The sequence below is a fragment of the Saccopteryx leptura genome, chromosome 10, assembly GCF_036850995.1.
Source record: "Saccopteryx leptura isolate mSacLep1 chromosome 10, mSacLep1_pri_phased_curated, whole genome shotgun sequence".
NCBI classification, from domain to species: Eukaryota; Metazoa; Chordata; class Mammalia; order Chiroptera; family Emballonuridae; genus Saccopteryx; species Saccopteryx leptura.
The window spans coordinates 22,617,647-22,636,641 of NC_089512.1; the positions used below are offsets into that span (position 1 = coordinate 22,617,647).

The window sequence follows — 18,995 nt, forward strand, 5'->3', positions numbered from 1 at the left end:
GTCATCATTTCTTCTAGCTGAATATAGTATACCATGGTGTATATGTGCCCCATCTTCTTTATCCAGTCTTCTATTTTTTTTTTACAGTGATTAAAAGCCTTTAAGCAAACTCTTGGCCAATACAGCAAGAATCCATAAAAGAGTAGTGTCCTTAACATGTTCACCAAGTCCAAGTTGGCCCCATCACCATGCCCAATCCCTGAAAAATGCAACCCAACCATAGTTCAGTCTGTTAGGAGTTCAGGAAAGTTCCCCACAGGAAAAGTCCACATGGCACTGGAATTGTTGTCACCATTCTATACTTTGCAGCTCATGTCCAAGTCTCAATGACCGCTGCTTCTAGCTGGTAATGATTCAGGTAGACTGGAAAAGCCATTTGCAGCATGCATGGATATGGAGCTTCTGTTCTCCTCTGCCTGGAGAGATGAGAGCAGGTTGCTTTTCCCTGGAGCTCTGCGACTATGGCATGGTAAAGAGAACCTTGGGATACACTAAGCTGGGTGGCAAAGGTAGATTCATAATAGAAGCTGGCAAAAGGGGGAAAGAGCTCTAAATTAGGAGTAGGTCCCAGCCTGAAATATGAGTAGGGCATTGAGGTAGGAGGAATAAAGGAGACACTATATATTAAACAAAGCAGCATAAAATAGGACTATCAACACCCACAACAGAGATCTTCAAGGGAAGAATAAAAAATCTGACTATTCAGGCAGGACATAGTTAAGTGGCCCTTGTGCAAATGAGATCAGTTTACCTGCTTCTTGGAAGAAATACCCTAGGCTTGTCCACAGTGTCGTAGATGGGGCCGATGGCCCTGGGCACCTTCAGCCTTCAGTGGCCAATCCCAGCTTTCTGGGCAAGGTTAGGTCATAGGTGGCTGGATCAGGGCTGGAAGAGACTGAACCCTCCCTTAGAGGAGCGAGGGGGAAGCCTACCTTCCAGTGTCCCTGTTTCCTCACAGCAGAGGCATGTAAGCCTGGCAGGCTTTAGCTCAATGACCTTCCTTTCCACTATTGAAGCAGGACCCAGATGGCATCCTATGAGACCCCTTTGGGGTGTTGGAGCCTTTAAGGGTGTATCCTAAAAGCTGGTAGTTCCCCTGATCTCTATTGGGCTTTTTCTGCCTCTAGGTATCTTAAAAGCCATGCTCCGAAGATCTCGCTGAGGGGTTTGAGGATCTCCATCCGCCTATATAAATCTTTTCCATATATCTGGGGCTATTTGGCAAAAGACAAAACAGTGTTATTAGCTGGATCTAATAAAGAAGGTAGTAGTTTGCAGGCTAAAAAGATTTGGTGTCTCCTGTTCATCAGCATTCAAAAGAAATGTAATTTTTTTTTTTTAAGTAAAAAGCATGATATGGTAGACTAGTAGGAATTCCAGGATATGACTACCCCCTTTTAAATTTTTTTTTAATTGACCTTAAAATGTTTGCTGAGTACACTTTAATAATACCTTAACTTTAAAGATTGTAAGCATGACAAAATACAGTAAATGCTTTTGCTCCATATGCAGGAGCATTTTCAGTTTAGCCAGTTTAGGAAATCCAATAATAGAACAATGCATACAGACAATGAGCTATAACATGCTTAGCAGCCTCTCCTGTTCTGACAGAGGTTACTATACATCTGGAATATGTATCTACTGTAATGTGGACATACGACTGTTTGCCAAATGAAGGTATATGAGTAACATTCATCTGCCAAAGTTGTCCTGGTAGGGGTCCTTGAGGGTTAACTCCAAATGAAGGGGCAGTATAGGACCCCTTGGACAGGATTTCCCAATCTGCCGTGCTGCTTCCCGAGAAAGTTGAAACTGTTTACACCGGGCTGCAGCGTTCTGGTGATGAATAGTATGAGACTGACTTGCTCAGTCTGTCGTGGTTGCTCCATATAATTTTCTTTTGGGTAGCTTGCTCAACAAGGGCATTCCTAGGCCCTGGCCGGTTGGCTCAGTGGTAGAGCCTTGGCCTGGTGTGCAGGATTCCCGGGTTTGATTCCCAGTCAGAGCACACAGAAGAAGCGCCCATATACTTCTCCACCCCTCCCCCTCTCTTTCCTCTCTGTCTCTCTCTTCCCCTCCCGCAGCCAAGGCTCCACCGGAGCAAAGCCACCCCGGGCACTAAGGATGGCCCCATGGCCTCTGCCTCAGTCGCTAGAATGGCTCTGGTTGCAACAGAGCAACACCCCAGATGGGCAGAGCATTCCCCCCGGTAGGCATGCCAGGTGGATCCCGGTCAGGCGCATGCGGGAGTCTGTCAGACTGCCTCCCCATTTCCATCTTCAGAAAAATACAAAAAATAAATAAATAAAAGAAAAAAATACATCAACAAAACAAAAAAAAAAGAGAAAAAGAAAAGAAAGAAAAAAAGGGGGCATTGCCTTGTGCTAAAGCTCCAGGGAGCATGGAGTGAGCTTGAGTATGTCCTATGAAACATGGAGCTCTATGTTGACATATAAGTGTTTGAAGAAGGAGGAACTGCTGAAATAGTTCATCAGCTTTTGTCCCTAAGACAGCAGTCTTTATAGTGGAAACACCGTAAGTAAATATTTGCTGTCTGTCTATTACTTAAAGGGGGAATATGGCAAATGCTGACAAGCCATGATCTTTGTGCCCCTCCCCTCCCCCAACCCCCTCCCTCTCCTCCCCCCACCCTGTAACCCCAACACTGTTGTCCATGTCTCTGAGTCTCATCTTTATGTCCCACCTATGTATGGAATCATATGGTTCTTAGTTTTTTCTGATTTACTTCTTTCGCTCAGTATAATGTTATCAAGGCCTATCCATGTTGTTGTAAAAGATCCTATGTCATCATTTCTAATGGCTGAGTAGTATTCCATAGTATATATATACCAAAGCTTTTTAATCCACTCGTCCTCTGATGGACACTTGGGCTGTTTCCAAATCTTTGCTATTGTGAACAATGCTGCCATAAACATGGGGGTGCATTTCTTCTTTTCAAACAGTGCTATGGTGTTCTTGGGGTATATTCCAAACAGTGGTATAGCTGGGTCAAAAGGCAGTTTGATTTTTATTTTCTTGAGGAATCTCCATACTGTTTTCCACAGTGGCTGCACCAGTCTGCATTCCCACCAGCAGTGCAGGAGGGTTCCCTTTTCTCCACATCCTCGCCAGCACTTATTCTGTGTTGTTTTATTGATGAGCGCCATTCTGACTGGTGTGAGCTGATATCTCATTGTGGTTTTAATTTGCATTTCTCTAATCAGTAGTGATGTTGAACATTTTTTCATATGCCTATTGGCCATCTGTGTGTCCTCTTTGGAGAAGTGTCTATTTATTTCTTTTGGCCATTTTTGGATTGGATTGTTTGTCTTCCTGGTATTAAGTTTTACAAGTTCTTTATAAATTTTGGTTATTAACCCCTTATCAGACGCAATGTCAAATATATTCTCCCATTGTGTAGTTTGTCTTTTTATTCTGTTCTTATTGTCTTTAGCTGTGCAGAAGCTTTTTAGTTTGATAAAGTCCCATTTGTTTATCCTGTCTTTTATTTAACTTGCCTGTGGAGACAAATCAGCAAATATATTGCTGCGAGAGATGTCAGAGAGCTTACTGCCTATGTTTTCCTCTAAGATGCTTATGGTTTCACGGCTTACATTTAAGTCTTTTATCCATTTTGAGTTTATTTTTGTGAGTGGTGTAAGTTGGTGGTCTAGTTTCATTTTTTTGCAGGTAGCTGTCCAATTTTCCCAACATCATTTGTTGAAGAGGCTGTCTTTACTCCATTGTATTTCCTTACCTCCTTTGTCAAATATCAGTTATCCATAACGCTGTGGGTTTATTTCTGGGTTCTCTGTTCTGTTCCATTGATCTATGTGCCTGTTCTTATGCCAGTACCATGCTGTTTTGAGTACAATGGCCTTATAATATAACTTGACATCCGGAAGTGTGATACCTCCCGCTTTATTCTTCCTTTTCAAGATTGCTGAGGCTATTCGTGTTCTCTTTTGGTTCCATATAAATTTTTGGAATATGTGATCTATATCTTTGAAGTAAGTCATTGGTATTTTAATCGGTATTGCATTAAATTTATAGATTGCTTTGGGTAATATAGACATTTTAATGATGTTTATTCTTCCTAACCATGAGCATGGTATATGCCTCCACTTATTTGTATCTTCCCTGATTTCTTTTATCAATGTTTTATAATTTTCTGAGTACAAATCTTTAATCTCCTTGGTTAGATTTATTCCTAGGTACTTTATTTTTTTGGTTGCAATGGTAAAGGGGATTGATTACTTGATTTCTCTTTCTGACAGTTCATTATTAGTGTATAAAAATGCCTCTGATTTCTGACTATTGATTTTATATCCTGCCACCTTGCCGAATTCATTTATCAGGTCTAGTAGTTTTTTGACTGAGACTTCAGGGTTTTCTATGTACAATATCATGTCATCTGCAAATAATGATAGTTTTACTTCTTCTTTTCCAATTTGGATGCCTTTTATTTCTTTTTCTTGTCTGATTGCTGTGGCTAGGACTTCCAGAACTATGTTGAATAAGAGTGGTGAAAGGGGGCACCCCTGCCTTGTTCCTGATTTTAAGGGGATTGCTTTTAATTTTTGCCCATTGAGTATGATGTTGGCTGTGGGTTTGTCATAGACGGCCTTTATCATGTTGAGGTATGTTCCTTGTATTTCCACTTTGCTGAGAGTTTTGATCATGAATGGGTGCTGGATTTTATCAAATGCTTTTTCTGCATCTATTGAAATTATTATGTGGTTTTTCTCCTTTCTTTTGTTTATGTGATGAATCACATTGATTGATTTGCAAATATTGTACCAGCCTTGCCTCCCAAGAATAAATCCCACTTGATCATGGTGTATGATTTTTTTCATATATTGCTGGATCCGGTTTGCTAATATTTTGTTGAGGATTTTTGCATCTAAGTTCATCAGGGATATTGGCCTATAATTTTCTTTTTTTGTGTTGTCTTTGCCTGGTTTTGGAATCAGAATTATGCTCGCCTCATAAAAGGAGTTTGGAAGTCTTCCTTCCTCTTTAATTTTTTGAAATAGCTTGAGAAGGATAGGAGTTAGTTCTTCTTTGAATATTTGGTAGAATTCACTTGTGAAGCCATCAGGCCCAGGACTTTTCTTTTTTGGGAGTTTTTTGATAGCTGTTTCAATCTCATTTGTTGTAATTGGTCTGTTTAGGTTTTCTGATTCTTCCAGATTGATTTTTGGAAGATTATATGATTCAAGGAATTTGTCCATTTCATCTAGGTTGTCTAGTTTTTTGGCGTACAGTTCTTCATAGTATTTTCTTACAATATTTTGTATTTCTGTTGTGTCAGTTGTTATTTCTCCACTCTCGTTTCTAATTTTATTTGAGTCCTCTCTCTTTTTTTCTTGTTGAGTCTGGTTAAAGGTTCATCGATCTTATTTACCTTTTCATAGAACCAGCTCCTGGTTTCATTGATCCTCTATATTGTTTCTTTAGCCTCTATGTAATTTATTTCTGCTTTGATCTTTATTATTTCCTTCCTTCTACTAGCTCTGGGCTTTACTTACTGTTCTTTTTCTAGTTCTTTTAGATGCAGGGTTAAGTTGTTTATTTGAGCTTTTTCTAGCTTCTTGATGTATGCCTGTAATGCTATAAACTTCCCTCTCAGGACTGCTTTTGCTGTGTCCCATAAATTTTGAGTTGATGTATGCTCATTATCATTTGTTTCTAGGAATTTTTTAATTTCTTCTTTGACCTCAATGTTAATCCATTCATTATTTAATAACGTGCTATTTAGTTTCCAAGTGTTTGAATGTTTTTCAATTTTTCTATTGTGGTTGATTTCTAGTTTAATGCCATTGTGATCAGAGAAAGTGCTCGATATGATTTCAATCTTCTAAAATTTGTTGAGACTGCTTTTGTGCCCTAACATGTGGTCTATTCTAGAGAATGTACCATGAGCGCTTGAAAAGAATGTATATTCTGCTGTTTTAGGGTGAAAGGTTCTGAAGATATCTATTAAATCAAGTTGATCTAATATGTCCTTTAAGTCTGCTGTTTCTTTGTTAATTTTCTTTCTTGAGGATCTATCTAATGATGTTAATGAGGTATTGAAATCCCCTACTATTATAGTATTGCTGTTGATCTCGCCCTTTATATCCATCAAAGTCTGCTTTATATATTTAGGTGCTCCTATATTAGGTGCGTAGATATTTATAATGGTTATATCTTCCTTTTGGATTGCTCCCTTTATCATTATGTAGTGACCTTCTTTATCTCTAACTATGGTCTTTGTTTTAAAGTCCATTTTGTCTGATATAAGTATTGCTACCCCAGCTTTTTTTTCATTTCCATTTGCGTGAAATATTTTTTTCCATCCTTTTATCTTCAGTCTGTGTGCATCTTTTGATTTAAGGTGTGTCTCTTGTAGACAGCATATGTATGGGTCCTGTTTTCTTATCCACGCAGCTACCCTATGTCTCTTGATCGGATCATTTAATCCATTAACATTTAAGGTTATTACTGATAAGTAATTGTTTATTGCCCTTTTTTTTCTTTAAAACTGTATTCCTCTTTTGCTATATTCTTTTTTTCCTTTGATCTGTTTACAACAGGTTCCTTAGCATTTCTTGCAGCCTTGGTTTGCTTGCAATGAATTCCTTGAGGGTTTTTTTTGTTTGTAAAGCTTTTTATTTCTCCTTCAATTTTAAATGATAGCCTTGCTGGATAAAGTAGTCTTGGTTGTATGTTCTTGTTCTGCATTACTTTGAATATTTCTTGCCATTCCCTTCTGGCCTCAAGTGTTTCTGTTGATAAAATTAAAATCTCCCATTTTAAACCGCTAACTTTGCTTCTCAGACACTGCACAGCAGAAGAACAAAGTATGTCTGCCTAATGGCTCCTAGCTGACGGCGAGCTGTGTCATCAGCTTGAGAGGCTTTCTTGAACACTTCAGCTCTAAGAAAATCACACACATGTGGTTCTTCCATTGAAATATACTATCACTTACTTAACTCCAATTAAAGCAGAAGTCTTGTAATAATTCTAAATAGCATCGCAGCCGTAGAAGCAGAGGAATTAAATGGAGAAGTTCCCATCTCTTACTTCCCCACCTCTAATTCCACAGGCCTCATACTTTCCAGAGTCCTGGGAGGCAGTGCCAGTCATGATGGGCATTGTAAATCTGCTTCCCAGAGGAGCCTAACACAGGGAATCAAAATGGATCCTTAACTGAAAGTTTAGACTACCTCCAAGCCCACCTGAATGCATTATGAATTGGTTGCTAAACCTCTCTAAACGTGTGCTCCAGGAAGCCCATGAGGTAAGAAGAACATTTTGTTTGAATGGATGCTACTTTATATAATAAAGCGGTTTCGCCTGACCAGGCGGTGGTGCAGTGGATAGAGCATCAGACTGGGATGCCGAGGACCCAGGTTTGAGACCCCGAGGTCGCCAGCTTGAGCACGGGCTCATCTGGCTTGAGCAAAAAGCTTGCCAGCTTGGATCCAAGGTCGCTGGCTTGAGCAAGGGGTTACTTGGTCTGCTGAAGGCCCGCGGTCAAGGCATATATGAGAAAGCAATCAATGAACAACTAAGGTGTCACAACGAAAAACTGACAATTGATTCCATTTCTTTCCATTCCTGTCTGTCTGTCCCTATCTATCCCTCTCTCTGACTCTCTCTCTGTCCTTGTAAAAAAAAATAATAATAATAAAATAAAGCAGTTTCTTTGCCTCTATTAGATTATGAAACATTTAGTAAGCCAACAAATAGTTTGCTGCCCTCAGAAGTCTCCAATAAAGCAACAAAGCAATGGCGCACTTAACATTAAACAATAAAAAATAACGCAGCCATTATGGGGAAATGACAAGAAATATCACATGGCAGTAAAACACTGATTGCCCAAGAAGGAGGGCACATGCAATGACTAATAACAGAACGAAGGGGGAAGGGCTCACAGGCTACTAGAAAGGCAGCACAAAACTTAAAAGACCCATCTCACAGTTGCAAAGGTGGATAGAATTCCAAAAATGTAAAACAGAAATCTTTACCATCTCCCCCTTATTATACTGTCTATGAATCAACCTCTGAGGGAAAATGATAAAATTAATGATTACTTTAATTATTTCTAATTATTTTACATGGTCAGAATCCAAGATAATAACTGTTGATCAGATTCATTCATAAAGCATTATGGCAAAATCTAACAGGTCAATAATATGGGGTCTGGTCTTAAAAAGCCACTTACAAGACACTGCTAAATAAGAATTTCAACATTTGTTCTATATTTTATTACTCATTAAAATAACAAAAAATGAATTGAAATAAAATATTTAAAACTTAAAAAATGTTTAAATGATTTTAAAATTTCTTTCTTAAGAACTGAAGAAAATAGAGAAAGTATCTGTCAGTCTTATTTGTTAGTTTCCACAAAGAATATTTTTTAATTTTAAAATAGGATTTCAATAGGGTTGATAGAAATAAAGAGAAATAAATTAATGCTAAATCATTACTAAAGAAGTTTTGTTTATGGAAATGAATAATTCAGTGTTTTAAAAAGTAAATTCAAGCAGCAGCTGCATTGCTGACTTTAAGCTCAAAAGACCTTTCTTGAAAGGTACAAACTTTAAAAATACAGAATCATCATATTTTTTGTCAAATAGAATTTATTGCCGCCTAGGTCTCCCGTTATCAGTATAAAATATGATATGGTATAAAATAATGACCAATCATTTAAGAAGTCTCATCATTACATTTTTCATGGGAGGTATCTGTCACTTTCTAGTTAATTGAATATATGCATAATTCCTGGCCTGTTAAGTCTTACAACAGCTGGGGGAAGAGATGAATTAAGATTTCTAACAATCTGTTACCAAACCACTTGGCCTGGATATTATTCAGATCTCAAAATGAATGTTGCTGCCTTTTAACTCCACTGCAGTTCCATTTCTGTCTCCTAATTACTTGTTCCCATATATTGGGAAGGAGCTCTTCTTCCATCAATAAGAAATGTGCCCAAACCTAAAAAAATAAAGACACTGAGAGAAACTGCACATATTACATACAAATTAAATTCATTTTTACTAAATAACTGATCCATAGATTTTGAAAGAATCAGTTTCTCATAATAGCAGCTAATGGACACAGAAACTTGAGAACTGCAAGTACTTTCAAATTAAATCTGAAATTAAAATAAAACACTTCCATACAGCCATATAAGACAAAGGGAAAATGAGGTCTAGTGACATTAAAAATGTCTGTGTTGTACCTATTGCCTGATATGAACTGCAGTCTGCAACTCTTGTGGATCGTGAAAATTTAGACTGCAAAATTTTGTTTTTAAAAATGAAAGTGAACAGGAAATATCCGAGTACACTGTACATGTCATCTATAAAACTCATACATACACATGAAAAGGCATAGGTATATGTGTACATTGGATTGCACTTTAAAAATTTCTTACAATAGGCCAGTTGAAAAGAATTTTGGAAAGCTACTACTGGCCTACTGCATGCTAACTCTTCTCCTCAACAACAGTAGAAACACAATCCAAACAATATATTTGTAATTCACTCTTTTGTTAAATACTGAGTATTTCTATTCCTGTTCTAGGCATTTCGGTCAAAGGAGTAAAACAAACCAGGTTCTCTGCCCTTGTGAAGCTTATTCAAAAGGAAGACACAGACAAGAAACCTGATATTGTAATAAATTACAATGCAGTAAGGGTTACAGAAAAAGGGAGAGAGATCAGTGGGGTTATGGGAGAGTGTAAATACTGGGTTCAATTTTACATAGGGTTGTCAAGGTAGGCCCTACTGAGGAGAATTTTGGAGAAAAACTTAAAGTGAAATAATAACATCATTGCATAATACAAATACTCTAGTGTCTAATTCTGTAAGACTGATCAAAATATTTATAAGAAAAATGAACCTGTAGGAAGATTAACTGCAGTTAAGACTAAATTTCCAGGACTGGATTTCTAAACACAATAAAGGTGGACATTCCACCAACCACCAAAAGGAAGGCATAGCTACTAATGCCAACTAAGTCGCTCTTATGGGAATCAGACAAGGCTTAATTTTCAGATGTCACTAAATCGAAGTAAAGAGTAAAGATTAAAGACAAATACAAATTCTGAGTTAAAACCTTAAAGCAAAACACGAACTCAGATTAAAATGAATCCACTGTAAAAAACAGTATTTCTAGCGCAACAGAGTGTGGAAACAGCATTCTCCACTCTTTCCAAAGTCTACAGATTCTTCTGGTTTTTTTCTAAAAAGTTAGGAGCATAGACTAGTCATCTCTGCAACTTCTACCTGGGTAACCGGAGAATGAATAAGTTTAGTTAACTAACCCAACCCTCAGGTCAAATGTAACTAGTTCTCTGAGTGACAGGAAACATGGCTCATGTTCTGGAACGACAGAGCCAGAAGCTGCCCTATTGGCATGCACTAAGAACCCAAGTTCTCTCTCTTATATGTCAGTGGACACAAACCTAGTTCCCAAAGAGAGTATGGGAGGGGGAGGGATGATAGATTTCCATGTTAAAGTAATTTTTTCATTTATAAAAATTATTGAAATCATTAGCATCAGCAAATTTAGGATTTCTGGTATTATTCCTTTATGTTGACTTTAATTCAGTTTCCATTAGCTTTTTAACTAGTAATTAGAGTTTTACTTTTTTTTTTTTAATGAAATGCAAACAGTGTAGCAGTTAACTTCTGGTACTGAACAATGTCCATGTAGCTATATATTGTAAGTTGTTCATCTTATTTCGTGTGTAAAGTCCTATGAAAAACTTTCCCGAATCCATTTGATAATTGAGATACATAATAAAAATGGACTTTTCCCACAGTGTAGAAGAGTGGAATTTATTTCATCTGACAAAAAGGAAATACTATCCCAAATTCTCCTATTTAACTACATAATTTGCAACTTTAGAAAGCTATTTATTCTGTAAGAAAATGAAGCAATTACAGAAATTTTTGCACTCTAATGGGAAAACAGCATGTCTCTGTTTTGCAGCCATAATAATTAAAATAAGGATTTCATAATAGTAATACCAGTTCTATTTGATAAAATTCATTTGATAGACTTTGATAAAATTCATTTATGCCCTGGCCGGTTGGCTCAGCGGTAGAGCGTCGGCCTAGCGTGCGGAGGACCCGGGTTCGATTCCCGGCCAGGGCACATAGGAGAAGCGCCCATTTGCTTCTCCACCCCTCCGCCGCGCTTTCCTCTCTGTCTCTCTCTTCCCCTCCCGCAGTCAAGGCTCCATTGGAGCAAAGATGGCCCGGGCGCTGGGCATGGCTCTGTGGCCTCTGCCTCAGGCGCTAGAGTGGCTCTGGTCGCAATATGGCGACGCCCAGGATGGGCAGAGCATCGCCCCCTGGGGGGCAGAGCACCGCCCCTGGTGGGCGTGCCGGGTGGATCCCGGTCGGGCGCATGCGGGAGTCTGTCTGACTGTCTATCCCCGTTTCCAGCTTCAGAAAAAAGAAAAGGAAAAAAAAAAAAAAAAAAAAAAAAAAAAAAAAATTCATTTATGTAATTGCCCCACAGCTGGTACTGACAGGTATTATTAATGGGCATATGCTGTGATAGCACTTTCTACATAATTGGGCATTAATATTATAAAGGCCTTTTTAAAAAATCACTTCTTCATACAACGCAATCAACAGGTCAAATGCTATAGAAATGTTTACCTGAAACTCTTATTGATCAATGTCACCCCATTAAAGTGAACTTCTAAATTAAAAAAAAAAATCACTACTTTACACATTTATTTTACCCAATTAAAATAGGTTCCTCATTAAAATAACAATTACTCTCTTCCCTTACTTGAGATCCATGCAGTTCAAAATTAATGATACATCAACAATATAAAAGGTCTCAGGAAGAAAATCAACACAGGCTTTACAGGCCTAAGGGTTATTTCAAACCCTTGTAATGCCTTGTGTTAGAAATCTCAAAGCAAATTTTTGTCAAAAGCTAGACATCTTGGATATTTCATGTTTACCTCAGTCTGAATGTGTCCAGGTTCACTGCTTCTTGCATTTGAAATCAAACTTTTGACATCATCAAGCTTCTCTTCAGTGGCCACCTCTTCAATCCCCTGGGTCTGCTCCCGTTTCCTCTTACCTCTCATTCTCACCTTCTCCTTAATTCAATGAAAAGCGGCTCCCTTCTCTAGTATCACCTACTCCATCCAGCCTTAGTCCATATATGGATCACCATTTTTATATCTCCCGTCATTGCAGACATGAGGAAAAAAAACAGAACTGGCTGAGATTAAGAGGCAAAAATAATGAAACTACTGCATTTACCTTCCCACAAAATTCCTATTTCTATTGGGACTCACAGGAAATCACTAAAGGTATAATTAGCATATACAGGTATAAGAGAAGGTTGACGTGAGATTCAAAATAATCTCAACAATATGAACAAACCAGGCTCAAAATAAAAATTAAAGAACACATTTCTCAGGAATAAATGCAAATTCCTGCATTTAGAGCAAAAAAAGAAAAAGAAAAAGCTTTCAAGTTTTAGAACAGAATGACAGGAAAAATCAATGTGATCCAAAATATGAAACAAGACAGAACACCTAAACCAATCCTAATACCAGTGTTCCAATCACAATGGCAAGGGGTCCACAGCATATCTGAGTGCTACTCTGCCAGCCACAGATATAGAATAGATGGATCTTGACAAATGAACAAGTTTCTACAGAAAGGTGATCAGGAGACTGAGTGTCCAAAACCATGATGTATGCCCATTTAAAAATCTACCAGGGAGGCCCTGGCCGGTTTGCTCAGTGGTAGAGCATCGGCCTGGCGTGCAAAAGTCCAGGGTTCGATTCCCGGCCAGGGCACACAGGAGAAGCGCCCATTTGCTTCTCCACCCCTCCCCCTCTCCTTCCTCTCTGTCTCTCTCTTCCCCTCCCGCAGACATGGCTCTGTTGGAGCAAAGATGGCCCGGGTGCTGGGGATGGCTCCTTGGCCTCTGCCCCAGACGCTAGAGTGGCTCTGGTCACAACAGAGCGACGCCCGGGAGGGGCAGAGCATCACCCCCTGGTGGGCAGAGCGTCGCCCCCTGATGGGCGTGTCGGGTGGATCCCGGTCGGGCGCATGCGGGAGTCTGTCTGACTGTCTCTCCTGTTTCCATCTTCAGGGGGAAAAAAAAAATCTACCAGGGAATATATGGAGAAATAGAAAATCCTTCAATTTAAACAGAAATGAAGATCAAGACAGGGAATGAGACTGTGATTAGTAAAAGCAGATTTACATAAGATCCTGGGTAATGTAACAGTTTAGACTTGATCCTACAGGCAGTGAGGAATGGCATAAACTAAACTGTACACCTCAGAGAGCGTCACCCAGCAACAACACTAAGGGTAAAGTTAGAGAAGAAAGAGGAAAATAAATTTCTGGACTGGAAAGCTAGTCTATATGCTAATAAAACAATTCCAGCAGCAGATATTGAGGACTGTTCTGGATAATAACTGCAGAATCTTGCAGACTTATAAACCTTTCCTCAGTAAGATAAACAAAAGGAGTTTTAAAAAGTGGGGGCAGGGGCAGCTGCCACACAGAGTCTCATAATATAAACTTCAAACAGTCAGGAAAGAAAGATTCTGGCCAGTCAGCATAGTGAGGCTCCTAGTCCCAAATTCCTTACACACTGGGGAAAGAAAATGAGTTTAAACATCCTGAGAATTCCCACTAACAGCAACTTCATTTTTTTCTTTGTATTTTTCTGAAGCTGGAAACGGGGAGAGACAGTCAGACAGACTCCCGCATGCACCCAACTGGGATCCACCCGGCACGCCCACCAGGGGCGAGGCTCTGCCCACCAGGGGGCGATGCTCTGCCCCTCCAGGGCGTCACTCTGCTGAGACCAGAGCCACTCTAGCACCTGGGTCAGAGGCCAAGGAGCCATCCCCAGCGCCCGGGCCATCTTTGCTCCAATGGAGCCTTGGCTGCGGGAGGGGAAGAGAGAGACAGAGAGGAAGGAGGGGGGGTGGAGAAGCAAACGGGCGCTTCTCCTATGTGCCCTGGCCAGGAATCGAACCCGGGTCCCCCGCACGCCAGGCTGACACTCTACCGCTGAGCCAACCGGCCAGGGCCAGCAACTTCATTCTTGACAGAAGCATAGTGAAGGCATAAATAGAAATCCTAGAGAAAAGCAAAAAGCAAAGCAGAACCCCTTAGAATAAAACCTCTACCCAACTTCAAAGGATATCTCAGCAGAGGCCGAAAAGCCACTGAGTATGCCATTCTTAGGCCCCCACGCTTAACAGAGAGGATACGTGAACGGTAACTCCACAGGAAAGGAGGAAACGTTAGGAAGGCTTTTTAACAACAAGAATACATTGGCCAGTGTGCTCTTTCTCCCTGAACCTCTACTCTGGGCTCCGGGGAAGTACAGAGAACACACCTTAGCCCTCACACTACAGCCCAGCAGGAAAGACAATCATATCAGAAAAAGGTAGCAGGAGTATGAACGAGAATTCACCCACTCTTCTCCAGAGCTACCGCAGGGCAACTCGGAAAACACACACCAAGGAAAAGAAAATTCATCCTACATGTCACACTATAAAAAAAAACTTAATAAAACATAAACTCAAGAAAGCTAGGCTTCAAGGAATAGTTGATAAAATAGAGTGAAAGAGAAGATAAAAATATAAATGGAAGACCAAAACAAATTCATAATAGTGCTAAGTAAATACATTAGAAATATCTAAGAAATAAAGTAGATAGAGCTTAAATGCACATGAGACTTTATAAGAATGCCTTAAGATAATCATAGTAAATATAGAGGAAATTTTTTTAAAAGCTTAATGCAAACACAGAGAAACCAATGTGCAATAAGCAACTGTTGTGGTAGCAGACTCTAGGATGTCCTGGAATAGTCGCCGCCTCCTGGAATCCATGCCCTTGGGAGAACCACTCCCCTGGAGGGTAGGCTAAACCCAGAGATTTCCTTCTAATCCAGGGGTATGACAAGAAGGATGGAATATTACTGCCATGATTGAGTTACAAAAGATCATGACTTCTGTCTTGTTAGCAGAGGCTCCCTATTGCCTTCCCAGCTTTCATGCTTTTATGAAGAAAACTGCCACATGAGAAAGGCTCATGCGGCAGGGAACAGCAGGGGGTCTCTGGGCAACAGTGAACAAGGAACTGAGACTGTCAGTAAAATATCCCATGGGCTGGCCCTGGCCAGCTGCCTCAGAGGTGGAGCGTCAGCCTGTTGTGTGGAAGTCCCGGGTTCGATTCCCGGCCAGGGCACACAGGAGAAGCGCCATCTGCTTCTCCACTCTTCCCCCTTTCCTTCTTCTCTCTCTCTCTCTTCCCCTGCCGCAGCTAAGGCCCCATAGGAGCAAAGTTGGCCTGGGCTCTGAGGATGGCTCCATGGCCTCCACCTCAGGCGCTAGAATGGCTCTGGTTGCAACGGAGCAATGCCCCAGATGGGCAGAGCACATGCTGGGTGGATCCTGGTCAGGCACATGCAGGAGTCTGTCTCTCTGCCTCCTCATTTCTCATTTCAGAAAAATACAAAAACAGACAAACAAACAAGCCAACAAAAAATATCCCATGGGGACCTAAATGCTGCCAACAAGCACTGAGTGAGTTAGGAAGCAGATCCTTCCCTAGTCAAGTGCTGGGATGAAACTACAGACTCTGAGTCAACACCTTACTTGCAGCCTTGTGAGAGACTGCAGCAGAGGAACCAGTTATATCATATTGGATTCCTGACCCACAAAAACGGTGAGAATAAATGTATGCTGTTTTTAGCCACTAACTTTTAGGGTAATTTGCTATGTAGCAAATAACATAGAAAATTATTCCCATTTCTAAGTACCAAGGATGTCTGATATCTCTGAGGTAGAGAATTTTAAAAAGCAAAAGAAAAAGGATATTTTAAATAACATGCATATTAAGAAAAAATTTTTTACGTTAAAAAAACTAAATGTGCAAAACAGAAGAACACAGTATGTTCCAAAAGGAACTGATACAGAACAAGCAACACCTAGAATATATCCTCATTAAGTTACCAAACTGAAGGATAAAAAAAGACTTTTTCTAGTATCTAAGCAGAAAAGTCAAATCACAGATGGCAGAGTGGTTGCAAGGCGGGGCAGAGATGAAAAGCAGGCTGGCCCCGGATTTCCCAGAGCAACGTTCAATGCCATAAAATACTAACGCAACATGCACGAACACCTGAAGAAAAGAAAACAATGACCGGAGAATTTCATACCCACCCTATATGTTGTACCTGTACAAGGAAACACGAAGTCATTTCCAAACATGAATGATATCTAGGATTCTAGAATCCACATAAACTTAAGTAAACTATCTATTTAACAATAAATCTAGCCAACCAATAAATCAAAACAAAGAAATAAGGAAAGAAGGTGTAATAGGCAATGAATTTGTGGTTATAGAAAGAACCTAAGTGTTATAAATTTTGCAACCTACAAAAACTGGGACCTTAAAGACAGGATATGGAAAAAGAGTAATAATATTAATACTTTCAAAGCAGGGAATCAATACTGTCCAGAATTAGAATATGAAGAATATATTCCTTATATAAATTAAGTATTGAAAACTTTTATTAAAAGTGATGTTTTCGGCCCTGGCCGGTTGGCTCAGCGGTAGAGTGTCGGCCTGGCGTGCGGGGGACCCGGGTTCGATTCCCGGCCAGGGCACATAGGAGAAGCGCCCATTTGTTTCTCCCCCCCCCCCTCCTTCCTCTCTGTCTCTCTCTTCCCCTCCCGCAGCCAAGGCTCCATTGGAGCAAAGATGGCCCGGGCGCTGGGGATGGCTACTTGGCCTCTGCCCCAGGCACTAGAATGGCTCTGGTTGTGGCAGAGCGACGCCCCGGAGGGGCAGAGCATCACCCCCTGGTGGGCAGAGCATCGTCCCTGGTGGGCGTGCCGGGTGGATCCTGGTGGGGCGCATGCGGGAGTCTGTCTGTCTCTCCCCATTTCCAGCTTCAGAAAAATACAAAAAAAAAAAAAAAAAAAGTGATGTTTTCTAAAAACCTAACAACAAAATTCAGGGGAAGTAGGTGATGAAAGCCTGAATTGTAGTAGAGGCCTCACACATTCATCATTGGATTACTGAACTGGGACTAGTTAACCGCGACGGCTCCTTTTAATGCTAAGTTTCTCAGATCATATAATTCCCCCTACATAAAAATCTTTGCTATAAGGAAATCCTTGCTTTTTACTGTATCAAGTCTTCTCTACTTGACTTTCTTTTTTTTTTTAATTTATTTATGGCATTCACATAGATTCTAGTGTCTCCCCGAATGCATCCCCCTCTACTTGACTTGAAGGAGCACAGAAACGTGACTGTAAACAGCTCCTGGTTTACAAAATTAAGCGAATCTGCTCACTGTCCCACAAATTTCCTCCGCTATAAACAGCTTTCATATTTAAACTCCTACTTGGGATTTCTTCTAAATAAATAGGTAAATTAGATGTAACAAATTTAAAGGCATTTCTTCCCCAATATTAATTAATAAAATAAACAAATTGAATTTTTAAAAAATAACTAAATCTAACCTAGCTAAAACGTCTATTTGCTGCATAAAATTCTTCCTAAAACCTTAGAATTTGGCCCTGGCCGGTTGGCTCAGCTGTAGAGCGTCGGCCTGGCGTGCGGGGGACCCAGGTTCGATTCCCGGCCAGGGCACATAGGAGAAGCGCCCATTTGCTTCTCCACCCCTCCGCCGCGCTTTCCTCTCTGTCTCTCTCTTCCCCTCCCGCAGCCAAGGCTCCATTGGAGCAAAGATGGCCCGGGCGCTGGGGATGGCTCCTTGGCCTCTGCCCCAGGCGCTAGAGTGGCTCTGGTCAGGGCAGAGCGACGCCCCGGAGGGGCAGAGCATCACCCCCTGGTGGGCAGAACGTCGCCCCTGGTGGGCGTGCTGGGTGGATCCTGGTCCGGCGCATGCGGGAGTCTGACTGTCTCTCCCCATTTCCAACTTCAGAAAAATACAAAAAAAAACAAAACAAAAAAAAATAACACCTTAGAATTTAACTAAAATATTCTTTTAGGTTCCTAGAGCAATCACAGAACATTCTATATAAAAACTGAACTCTAAAATAATAGTCTGTAAATTATATTAGTCTTAACTCAAAAAACTTAAATAATCTAAAATTTTTAAAATATTAGGTTATATAGTTATAAAAATTAAAATTTTTAATTAAAAAGTTTTAACTATAAGAATAATGAAAGATACAAATAAATCTGATTTGAAATATGTTCTTAAGCCTTCAATAGTTCATATTTTTTAAGATAACCATACACATACAAAATGCTAGTTTACTGTTTTAATGCTATTTTTATTTCCAAGAATAATTTTATAATTAGAATCTCCACAAAAGAACTGTGAGCACATTCAAAACTAGAAACTATAAAAAAATGAAAATTTGTTTAAATTGTCAGTAAGAAGAAAGCATTCAGGAAACCTCCCAGATTTCTCCTAGAAACACACTCATCACGACCCTCTTTAACAACACAGAACTACATTTGCAAGGAAGCAGTTTACGCTTTCTTATTTGTTTTTCCTTTCAACCATGATTAAAATGTTTATATGCTTTGTTTTAATATTCCAATATATTCAGAGTGCCAGATGAAGGTCTGGATTTCCCCCTTAACAGTGATTATAAAGTCTAAAATTATTTTTAATTGGCTCCTTGAGTAAGACTGAAAATTCAGTTATTAAAGACAACCTAATGTTACATTCACAGCAATGAGAAAGAACAAGATTTCCATATATTTCTACCACAAGATGGAGATAAAGTAGATGCATTTACATATTTCAAAAACATATTATCAAAACATTGAGAGCACTTAGCTCATAATCAGAAACATACGCTGATCGTTAAGATAAATAGGTAAAATTAAGTTCATGTATCAGTTTCAATTAGAGTTATTTCCAAAAATATTCTTTTGATAAAAGGGAAGAAAATATAAAAGCATACGTTTTCATGTTTCAAGTAATTTAACAGAGGGAATGACCAG

The 18,995-nt window shown here is 39.8% G+C and overlaps 1 protein-coding gene across 4 annotated transcripts in view; it reads right to left on the reverse strand.

Annotated features, from left to right (window-relative positions):
• Positions 1-18,995, reverse strand: part of CMC1 (C-X9-C motif containing 1) — a 92,819-nt gene that overhangs the window by 25,059 nt on the left and 48,765 nt on the right. The window contains exons 3-4 of one of the 4 annotated variants that reach the window (XM_066350740.1): positions 13,577-13,641; positions 8,377-8,985 (exon numbers count right to left, since the gene is read on the reverse strand). The exons of the other annotated variants lie outside the window; for them this stretch is intronic. Of the exons in view, the coding sequence (XP_066206837.1) occupies positions 8,869-8,985; positions 13,577-13,641 (182 nt within the window). The 3' untranslated portion in view covers positions 8,377-8,868. Of the gene's footprint in view, positions 1-8,376; positions 8,986-13,576; positions 13,642-18,995 lie in introns of those variants that run through there. 4 annotated transcript variants of the gene reach the window in all.